This window comes from Meleagris gallopavo, chromosome 6, assembly GCF_905368555.1.
Source record: "Meleagris gallopavo chromosome 6, MGAL_WU_HG_1.1, whole genome shotgun sequence".
Classification (NCBI taxonomy): Eukaryota; Metazoa; Chordata; class Aves; order Galliformes; family Phasianidae; genus Meleagris; species Meleagris gallopavo.
Window position 1 is genome coordinate 419,394 of NC_139409.1, and position 10,398 is coordinate 429,791.

The 10,398-nt window shown below is 67.9% G+C and overlaps 3 protein-coding genes across 6 annotated transcripts; all 3 read right to left on the reverse strand.

Moving 5' to 3' along the window:
• Window positions 1–1,391: 1,391 nt before the first annotated feature.
• LOC146544038 (uncharacterized) lies at window positions 1,392–3,069 on the reverse strand. The gene is made up of 2 exons (XM_085226934.1): window positions 2,880–3,069; window positions 1,392–2,794 (listed from the first exon to the last, which is right to left on the reverse strand). Exons 1-2 carry the CDS (start codon window positions 3,067–3,069, stop codon window positions 1,515–1,517), a joined length of 1,470 nt encoding a protein of 489 aa, XP_085083060.1. The 3' UTR covers window positions 1,392–1,514.
• Window positions 3,070–3,086: 17 nt separating this feature from the next.
• On the reverse strand, window positions 3,087–5,197 carry LOC146544039 (GTPase IMAP family member 1-like). Of its 2 annotated transcripts, none has more exons than XM_085226794.1 (2): window positions 4,519–5,197; window positions 3,087–3,899 (listed from the first exon to the last, which is right to left on the reverse strand). In XM_085226794.1, exons 1-2 carry the CDS (start codon window positions 4,682–4,684, stop codon window positions 3,172–3,174), a joined length of 894 nt encoding a protein of 297 aa, XP_085082920.1. In that variant the 5' UTR covers window positions 4,685–5,197; the 3' UTR covers window positions 3,087–3,171. The 2 variants fall into 2 exon arrangements, with proteins under 2 accessions (XP_085082920.1, XP_085082919.1); XM_085226793.1 differs by having other exon boundaries at window positions 4,405–5,197.
• A 494-nt stretch (window positions 5,198–5,691) lies between these two features.
• Window positions 5,692–9,217, reverse strand: LOC146544040 (uncharacterized). 3 transcript variants are annotated; one of them, XM_085226800.1, is made up of 2 exons: window positions 9,193–9,217; window positions 5,692–7,964 (listed from the first exon to the last, which is right to left on the reverse strand). In XM_085226800.1, the coding sequence occupies exon 2, from the start codon at window positions 7,927–7,929 to the stop codon at window positions 7,201–7,203; it is 729 nt and encodes a 242-aa protein (XP_085082926.1). In that variant the 5' UTR covers window positions 7,930–7,964; window positions 9,193–9,217; the 3' UTR covers window positions 5,692–7,200. The 3 variants fall into 3 exon arrangements, with proteins under 3 accessions (XP_085082926.1, XP_085082924.1, XP_085082925.1); XM_085226798.1 differs by lacking the exon at window positions 9,193–9,217 and adding an exon at window positions 8,605–8,901; XM_085226799.1 differs by lacking the exon at window positions 9,193–9,217 and adding an exon at window positions 8,410–8,566.
• Between the last annotated feature and the right edge of the window lie 1,181 nt (window positions 9,218–10,398).

Sequence of the window (10,398 nt, forward strand, 5' to 3'; positions counted from 1 at the left end):
CACTACACTCTCAGATAATGAAAGCACTGTTGTGCCATGCAGTGCTGCAGCACTGGCAAAAGGACCCCGAGGCTGTGGGGTCTCTTCCTTGGAGCATAAGGAACTGTAGGGCCATGAGCCCTCCCCTCAGTCTCCTCTGCTCTGGGCACAACAAACCCAGGGCCCTCGGCTCTCCTCACACCCATTGCCCTTCCCCACCTCCACAGCCCTCCTTTGGACGCTCTCTAACAGCTCCATGCCCTTCTCACACAGCAGCACCCAACCTGCACTCTGTGCTCGAGGTTAGGCTGCAGCACAGAGCAGAGGGAATGGTCCCTTCCCCCACCACCACTGCTGGGCCTGCTGCACCCCACAGTTGGCCACATCTGAGCTGCCCCACTGCGGGGACACCGCCCACTGTGCCAAAGCCACATCCAGCCTGGACTCCGGCACTGCCAGGGATGGGACAACAACAGCTCTTCTGGGAAACTTGATTTACAGCCTCACCACCCTTGTCTTGAAGAATTTCTTCACGATACCTACCGGTTTCTGATAGCCTTATTTTTCACTTTCTGGCATATTACACATCCCCTACAGACCCGTTTAGCCACAGTATACATCCCTATGCTTACTATTTTTGTAGCACAGCATCACACATGGCTTGTATTCCCCAATGACAAATGGAGTCATTGGTGTGGTTTCTGCTCAGTGTGACTTTTGGGAATGGGAGCGGCTCAGCCCGGGCTTTGGTTCACCCGAGGGCCACAGGAGCAGCAGGACTGCTTTCACTTTCTGTTGGGACAGAGCCCAGAGCTCAGCAGCCCCGCGATCCCTTGGGGGCTCCAGTTCCTCCTGACGGCTTCAGGGAACAACAGCTGCAGTTCCTCCTCCCTTTTCCAGAGGCCCCTCGTGGGGACGGGCTGTGTCCGGGCACTGATTCCCGCTGGTTTCAGAACAGTGCTGATGCTGCTGACAGCATCCTGGGTCACTGGGAGCAGTAGGAAGCAATGATGCATGCAGAGTGCTAATTAAAACACAAATATTACACTAATTACCGTAATTATCCTTTAGTCCCTCCATGTGCCGTGCTCAGGGATCTCCCCAAACCCTGTGGGGATGTGAGGGCAGTGAGGGCCCTGTGACCGACCCCATCCCCACCCTGAGCTGAAGTGGGATGGATCCCTTCCCGTGGGTGTAGTCCCCATCCCGTGGGCACTGCTCCCATCCCATGAGTGCTGCTTCCTCTGCCCGGACACTCCATGCTCTCCCAGCAGCATGAGGGCATTGCCAGACACCCGCTGTCCATCTCTGTCCCTGACACAGACCCAACACAGCCAGGCCACACTGTTGGCTACAAACGGGGACGAAGCCACAGCACAACACGGCAGGCTCACACTTGCTGATGCTGTATTCACACCGAGATGCACAGCCCGGATGGGGCTGCAGTGCCGTCGGGAGGAAAAGCAGCTGCGTGTTTGTGGGGCAGCACTGCAGCGTGCCTACCAGGGAAAGGCAGCACAGCACAGCTCTGCTGGCTAACGCACAAAGCGGTGGTACAGCCAGAGAACGCTCTGCCAGCCCCATGAGAGCACACGGCGCAGGGTGCGCCCGAGGGCCAGCAGTGCTGCAAGGATGCAGCGGCAGCAGAAGCACACGCACCGCGCACACCGCGTGCTGCGCAGCCACCGCACGACAGCGTTGCGCCGCGGCCGCTCCGGGAGCCGCGTGTGCCACCGCCCCCGCAGCCGCCGCTCCACGTCCTCGGCCAGGAGATCGCATTTCTCCTCCAAGTCGACGTCCGGGCGCTCCAGGAGTCGCGCGGCGCGGTCGTAGAGCTCGTTCCGGTAGCGGGCGCTCAGGTCTCCCCCCAGCACGCCCAGCACCGTCTCCAGCAGCTCCCCGACCCGCTCCTCCCCCGCCGCCCCGGCCGCCCGGTTGTCGAAGGCGCAGCCCCGTCCCCCGCAGTCCCGCAGCAGCTCCCGCAGCGCGGCGGTGCCGGTTTCCTCCACGTGCCGCCGCGGGGAGCCGCCCGTCAGCTCGTCCCCGCGCGTGAAGACCACGACGGTGCGCTCGGCGGCGCCGCGCCCGAACAGCCGCCACACTTGCCGGACGGCCGCCTCGTCCTCCTGCGTGAAGCGGCCCAGCTGCGTCACCAGCAGCAGCGCGTGCGGCCCCGGCGCCGACAGCAGCGCGCAGCGGGCGATCTCGCGGCGGCACCGGGCGCTGCGCTCCGGCGAGGCGAAGGCGTCGGGCGCGTCCACCACGTGCACGCTGTAACCCCTCCACCAGCCGCTCCGCCGCTCGCTCCTCTGCGTCACCGCGCGCGTGGACAGCCGCGACTCGAAGGCCGCCCGCCCCAGGATGCTGTTCCCCGTCGCGCTCCTGCCGCCGCCGCTCTTCCCGACGAGCAGCAGCCGCGGCTCCGGCGGCCGTTCGGCAGCAGCGGCGGGAAGGGCTCTGCGGGGGAGCGGCGGGGCGCGAGGCGCCGTCCGGGGGCACCCGCAACCCCTGGGGCCGCCCGCCCCGCGCCGCGCTCCCGCGGACCCGGTCCCGTTCCGGCCCCGCCCGCCCCGCCGCCCCGCGCTCCCGCGGCGCCGCGTCCCCCGGCCGAGCTCCTCCGCGCCGCGCGGCCCCGGGGGTCGCCGCCCTCCCTGCCGGCCCCGCCCGCGCCCCGCACCCGGGCCGAGCTCCCGGGGGCTCCGGGGTGGCCGGCCGCTTCCCGACCCGCCGCGACGCGACGCGCTCCGCTGGGGCTGCCGGCACCGGGGCTGCTCGCGGGGCGGCTCCGAGCCGGGGCGGCTCCTCGGTGCCCGCACTCAGCCGGCGGCGTTCGGCCCCGCCCGCAGCAGCGCAGCCGTCGCGGTTTCGTGGTTTTTTCGTCGTTATTCCACATTCCCTGCGTCGTGCAGCGATGGGAGTTAAAGAGGCGATGCGGCGGCTCCGAAGAACGCTCTGCAACTCCCAGAACGGCACAGCGCTCCCACAACACTTGATTTTGTTATTTCCATCTTCCAGGGGGAGGCAGTGATAGCAGAACTGAAAGCTCACAGCAGCGCTCTCCTTTGCTCCCTGTGTGTCACAGCTGCTCATAGCATCAGCATAAGAGCTTTGGGTTTTGGAAACTCTCGTTTATTTATTAGCTTCGATTCCAATTAAATTGCATTTCGCTAATATGATTAGAAAACTAAGCATTTATTTCCTTAGCTCGTTGCTGTTTCTTCCCTTGTCTGGGTCCGTCTCCTCCCCCCCCCCCTTTTTGGGCATGGACCCGCGGGTCTTGTCATGGACATCAGTCTTTGCCCTGAAAACCCTCCGATACCACTTGCGCCGGGACCCCTCGCGCTTCCCGCGTGCGATGCTCACAGCCTTCTCCAGCACCTCATCAGCCTGCACATCCCGGTCCTGCCTCGGCGCTCTGTTGCTCACAGCACAGTACTGCTTCCTGCACGCCTTCACCAGCTTCCGCAGCGCTCCGTTCTCGGCCGCCTTCACGTATTCATCCAGCGAGCCGCCCCCCAGGTCTTCCTTCCTGGTGAACACCACCATCATGCGCTTCTTAGCGCCCTTCCCAAAGAGTTTCTGCACGCTCTTCTGCACCTCCCGGTCCTCCCGTGTGTAACGGCCCAGCTGTGTCACCAGCACCAGCACGCAGGGCTCATGAGCGGCGAATTCGAGGCAGCGCTTGCGCTCCTCGGCCAAATGCTGCTTGTCCCACTGTGAGCCCCCGAAAATCGCCGGGGTGTCCACGACCACCACGCACCACTGGCGCCAATCCCGCCTGCCATCGCTGCATGTGGTGGTGACGGGTTGGGACGCCAGGTGGGACTCGAAGCGCTCCTCGCCCAGCAATGTGTTGCCGGTGGCGCTTCGCCCCGCTCCGCTCCGCCCCAGCAGCACAACGCGCAGCTCCTGGCGCTCACCTGCGGGGACAGCGGGACACGGGTTGGACGGGGCGGACAACAACTCCTCCCGGAGAGCGGCCGGGCGGTGGCACGGGCCGCCCGGGGAGCGGGGAGCGGCATCCCCACGGGGGCTCCCCAACCACGGGGATGCGGCGCTGCAGGACCCGGTCAGTGGGCACCGCTGGTGGGAGGTGGACGGCCGGAGGCGGTGACCTCAGAGGTGTTTCCCAACTTTAAGGATTCAACAGCTACCGTGATTCTACGGCCGCAAGTGGAGACGCTGCGGGAACGCCTCCTGACGGGGAGTGAGGGCGCTGTGGACCCCCGCTGGGGAGTGAGGGGCTGGGGAGCCTGTCCTGCAGGGAGCGAGGGCAGCCGTGACCCCATCCCGGCTCCCCAGCGCAGCGCAGCCCGGTGTGCGCCTGCGGGTCGGATCCGGCCGCTCGGACACCGCCCGCCATCTAATCGGGGCCGCCCGCGACTCTCCGCTCCCCCGTGGTTCCCGACTCGCGGCCGCGCTCACCTCCGCCCCCGGGCGCGCCGTCCGGCGGCTCCCCGCTCTTTTCCGCCGTGCTCCCGCACGCCCCGTCCCCGCTCTCGTCCCCTTCCCTCCGCCCGGCGCTCTCGGCTCTCGCACCGCTTCCCCTTCGCTTCGACTCGCTGCCGTCGCGGCCGCCCTCCCGCCGCGGCTCTTCCCCGCCGTCCTCCTCCCGCCCCGGCCCGGCCGCCTCTGCGGGGGACTCGGAGGAGGTACGACCCCGGGGGGGAACCGCCGCTCCCGTCTCCGCGGCGCGGTCCGCCATGGGCGCGGAGCTGCGGCCGCCTCGGTTCCGCTCCCTGCCCGCTCCGGCACCGACGGCTCCGCTCAGCCCCCGCTCAGCCCCCGCTCGGCGGACGGCCGCGCTCTGCGGGACGGGGACCGCCTATGGGCGGGGAGGGGCGGCCGCGGAGCTCTTGGGGCGGAGCCGCGGTCCCCGGTGTCGGTGCGGGGAAGCGCGGAGCCGGGGCGGCGGGGAGGAGGGGGACACGGGGACGTGTGGACACTGGGACATTGGGGCAATGGGACAATGGGTGTCAGGGACACGGGGATACAGGGATTTTGGGACATTGGGACTTCAGATCACATGGGCTGCTGACACAGGGACGTCGGTAACGTGAATAGCGGGACTATCGGGACACATTGGCACGGGCAGCTCGGGCCATCGAGCGACAACGATGCCGGGACCACAGAGATCGGGGGGTGCTGACACTGCAGAGAGCTGAAAGAAACCGGCGTGAGAGCTGCGGTCTGCAAACGAGGCGCTCCGGAGCAAACCGCGATCTCTGGCCGCTGACCTCCGGCTCCGGCTGAGCCCGGCGCTGCCCGTCGCCCCTTCGGGAGCTCGGAGGTCGCAGCGGCACCGCAGAGCCCGCGCGTGTCCGGGCCGGGCGGGCGCAGAGCAGCGGCTCCACCCGACGGGGCTGCGCGTCCCCCCCGTCCTCAGCGCTGCCTGCGGAGCTCCGCACAGCGCACGGGTCGCGAACGCCCTCTGGAGCACCGAGCGCGTTCCTCCTGCCACCCCTTTTCCTGGGGGAGAACGGCGAAACGAGCCGAACCCGACGGAACCCGACGGAGGCGGAAGCGGCCCCGGCTCTCCTCGGCCGGGTCTCATCAAAACCCATCGCAGCCCGAGGGGGACGGAAGCTCCTGGACACCGGCCCGGCTCTGGAGGCGGCGGAGGGCCCCGTGGCCGTGTGCCGCTGACCCCGGTGTCGGAGCCGGCCGAGCCGCGCGACCCTCCCGAGCTCTTAGCAAGACGGAGACGCGGCGTTTTCCAGGCGTTCATTAATTTAATTAATACACATCGGCAGTGCCTGCATTTCCACACACACAGCGGCAGGGGGACACGCGGGCGGACGCGGGGCGGGGATCGCTCGGCACGGGTGTTTGCGGGGGGCTTCGCCGTTCGCGGGGCCGCGGGCACGGGGCGGGGAGCGGCGGGACGGGGGGAGGAGGAACAGCTCCCTCGGGGGTCGGGAGGAGCCGTCACCGGGAGCTGCGGCGGGCCGGGTGTCAGCTCCCCCCGCAGCCGCGTCCCGACGCACCGCATCACCCCGAGGGGCAGCGCGGTGCGGTGTGAGCAGAGTCGGCAGCGGGAAGCGTCGGCAGGGAAAGCTGGTTTTCCCCTGCAAGCGGCGGGGCAGCAGCGGTGCGGGTGAGGGGCGCGCAGCCTGGATGCAGCCGTGAGTTTGCCTCATCCCAGCTCACCGAGCGCCGTCCCGGCTCAGAGTGCAGGACGGCGCGCACGGATGGAAGCCCCGCGGATGGCGGCCGCCGTCCCGCAGTGGCACCCAGGAGCGATCCCAGAACGCTGCGGCTTACACGGGGCACAGAGGTGATGCGGGATTTGCACCATCCCACGTGCCGCGGGGCTGCGGTGCCGCCTCTTCCCCTTCCCCGGTGCTTGGGGACCGCAGAGCGGGACAAGGGGCAGAGACGTCCCACCCCAACCCTCGCTTCTCCCGGCCGTGGCTGAGCACCGGCACGTCTTCACCCCGCCGGGTGCCCACAGTGCTCCCATCACCACGCATCCACCCCCGGTTGCACCGCCCAGGCCGGGCTCTCTGCTGCTCCGGCCGCAGCCCCCGCCTCGCCACAGTCCCTCCTCCAGGCTGGAGCTGCCGCTGCCCTTGGGAAGCAGTCTGCACCTGTGAGCTTTGCGGTTTTGTTTTCATTTTGCATGATTTCTCTGTTTCAGGACTCTCTGCAACACTGCAGCAGCACCAGCCTGGATGGGGGATGGGGTTTACGGGAGGAATGGGGGGCACGAGGGGCACGGGGGGCACACAGCAGTGCTGTAGGAAACCCCCCCCGCTGCTCCTCACTCAGGGGTTCCACCTGTGGCCCCAGTGTGCACCCAGCTGCAGTGCTGAGGTGCTGGGAGTGGAGGGGAGGAAACCCCCCAGAGAACTCTGTCATTTCCAGAGGCGGCTGCCTCGCTCAGCTCCTCCCAGTGCCCCGGGGGGTGGCAGAAACCCAACAGGCGCCCAGCAGCCCGGGAGCGCCTGAGGTGAGGAGCAGGGGCAGCTGATGGGAGAGACCTCGTGGTGATCAGGAGAGAAGCTCTGTGGAGGGAGCACGGCGGGTGCCTGGGGGAGCTAAGGCAGAGCTGGCACCGACCACGCCGTCACAACAGCACCGAGGGAACGGCGCCCACTGAAATGCCCAGCGGCCCCGAGCCCCCATGCAGCGCTTGGAGCCACAGAGCAATGCTGGGGGGGCTCAGGGCACGGAGAGCCCCGCGGGGCAGCCGTGGGCGGGGGTCCGGGGCGCGGGGGCTCACGTGAGGGCGTTCTCGGCCCTGTGGGTGCGCTGGTGGAGCTTCAGGGAGCCCTTCTGGCTGAAGCTCTTCCCGCACTCGGCACAGGCGAAGGGCCGCTCGCCGCTGTGGGTGCGCTGGTGTGCGGCCAGGCTGCTCCGGCAGCCGAAGCCCTTCCCGCAGCGGGTGCAGGAGAAGGGGCCACCTGCTGCCGTGGGACCACCGGCTTCTTCATGCGGCTCCGAGCCCGGCGAGCGGCTGCAGGCGGCGGCGCTGGTGGCCCCGGGTTGGTCCTCGGCGTGGGTGCGTTGGTAGTTGAGGAGGAAGCGCTGCTCGCGGAAGCGCTTCCCGCAGCTCCCGCAGGAGAAGGGCTTCTCGCCGCTGTGGATGCGCTGGTGGGTGAGCAGGTTCTGCTTCAGGCTGAAGCTCTTCTGGCAGACGTCACACTGGTAGGGCCGCTCCCCGGTGTGGATGCGCTGGTGGATGATGAGGTTGTGCTTGAGGCTGAAGGCCTTGCCGCACTCGGCGCAGATGAAGGCGCGCTCCCCGGCGTGGTGCTTCTGGTGCCGGGCGAGGCTGGGCTGCTGGCCGAAGCACTCCCCGCACAGGATGCACTTGAACTCCTTCCCCGACGCCTCCTCCTCCGCCTGGCTGTGGATCACCAACGCCTTCTCATCCCCAAAGCCCTCCTCGCCGCCGCCGGGAAAGGCGAAGCTGTTCTCACCCGCGGGCGATGCCAGGTCCGTCATGGGCGCACAATGCCCGGCTCAGGGCGCCCGCATCCCTGGGGGGCACAGAGAGGGGCGGCTGCAGCTCCCAGCCATAACCCGGCGGGGTCCAACGACACCCAGCACTACCCGCGGCGCCGCTCCGGGTGGCTCCGGATGCCCTCATGGTGGGTGGGTTCCCCCCTGCGAAGCTCCACGACCACACCTGACCGTGAGGGGCTAGAGGGGGCCCGGGGCCGGGGCCGTTCTACGGCATCATCCCACCGGGGAGCGGCGCTGGGGCTGCAGGCTCGGGGCCGGGGGGGGGGGCGCGACGCGATCTCGGCGGATGGGCACGGGATGGGGTCCGGGTGGGGCCGAGACGGTCCGGATGGGGCTGCGACAGAGCCGGGATGGGGCCGGGCCGCGCCGCATTGCGCTTCGGCTCCGCGCTGCCGCACCGCCCCCCCGGGCCGGGCCGAATCGAGCCGTTCCCCACCCCCCCCCCCGGGCCGCCCCTACCTGCCCCCAACGCTGCGCTCCGGGCCCGGCTCTCTCCGTGCGCTCCGTGTGCTCGCTGCGCATCCCCCGCCCCGCGCGTGACCGCGGCGCTCCTACGCTCGGGGCCGGGCCGGGCCCTGCGCGGTGCCGCCCCCAATCCGCGATCCCCCCCCCTCCATCCCTCCGCCCTCCGCTGCCGTGCCCCCCGGTGCCGACCTGCCCCGCTCCGCGCTTTGTGCCGCCCGCTCCGGCCCCGGCTCGTTCCTCCGCCCGCGCTCCCGGCATCGCCCCGCGGCCGCGGTCACGCGTGGGCTCAGCGCCCGCCCCGCAGCCTCGGCCCCAGCGGAGGGAGGGACGCCCCCCCGGCGGGATCGGGTCGGGTCGACCCGATCCGCCCACGAGTGGAATTTCTGCTCTTTTGCAAAGGGAAACCCCGAGCGGGTGGAAAACAAAGGGGTTTCCACGCTGCAGCCCGCGCTGCTGGGCCGGGAACAAAGGGTTCTAGGGAGGTTCTGCGGGTTCTGCCGGGAGCTGCAGTCCGTGCCGTGAGGCTCTGTCGGCACCCTGCGATGCACGGAGCTCCCTCATCCCCCCCCCCCCCCCGCTGACCCCCGAGGGCGCAGCCCCCGCCGCAGCTCCCGGCGCTGTGTTGGCAGCGCCGGTTGGCACCGGAGGACGGTGGCACATGGCAGAGGTGCTGCCGAGCGTTGGGGTGCACAGCGGGAGCAAAATGGAGATCCCACGCGTCAGTGGGAAGGGCCCTATAATTCGGTGGGACCGGCACGAGGCTGCAGCAGGGCTCACCAGAGCAGCCAGGGCCACGAGCAAAGCGCAGCACTCGGGGTCCCATGTAGGATGGGCATTGCTGGGATCAGGCCTCAGGCGCCCGGTGCATGCAGGCTGTGGCTTGCCAGCACTGCTGCACCCTGCACAGCTTCCTGTTGCGCTGTTGCCCAGACCTGCCTGGCCATGCAGGCCTGCATTCCTGGAGCAGCTGCTGACACTTCCCCAGCACAGCACAGCGGCAGGACGAGCCTTTGTGCCACCAGCGTGCTGAGTTGGCTGCTTTGCTGCCGTGGGGATGGAAACAGGAACTCAGCTCCAAGGATCTCAGGCTGGCAGCAGGAGCCTGGGAGCTGGGGCACAACGAGGGACACGTAGGGTTGGATATTAGGAAAGTTTCAGGTTGGATATTGGAAGGATTTCCTCTCCAAAGAGCAGTTGGACACTGGCACAGCTGCTCGGGGGGTGGGGGTCACTGTCCCTGGGGGTGTTCAAGGACCGTGGGGATGTGGCACGGGGAATGTGGTCGGTAGGCATGGTGGGGGTGGGGGGTTAGACTCTCAGAAGTCTTTTCCACCCCCCCCTTTTTCTACGACTCCCCTTCCCAATGGGATTGTGACCACAGCCAGACAGGGGTGGCAGTTCAGGGAAGGGTGAGGATAGTGTGGATACGGAGCACAGCCCAGGTGTCTCCTGCCTTTTGGTGGGAGGTGGAGCAGCAGGATGGGATGGGGAAGGAGCAGCGTGGGACAGGACAGGGCCTGCACGTCTCCACACACCCAACGAGCAGCATTCCAGCAGCTCCGCACTCCAGGATCCCATCCCAGCCACCCAGCAGGGACTGCAGCCAACAGAATGGGAAGGAGAGCAAAGGCCCACGGCGCTCAGAAGGCTGCAGTGGCAGGGAAGTGAAGGAGCTGCTCATGGGCAGGTGTGTGGGGGACCAGGGCCTGCCTTGATGTACATCTCACAGAATTACAGCACTGGGGGGGTTGTCGACTCTTGGTGGGAAATGATGGGGAGAACAAAGCACAGCCCTGTGAGGGGCAGCCCCAGCTCAGCTGCTGGGAAGAGTCCCGGCTTTAAAAAGCACCACACATCCAATGCAGCTTTACTGACAAACTGCTGCCTTCACCTCTTCGCTACGTGAGACTTTTGCTAAGAGATGCAAAAGCCAAGAAGGCCTCTGCAAGCAGCTCTGCCAGCAACATGGTCATAAACTGCACC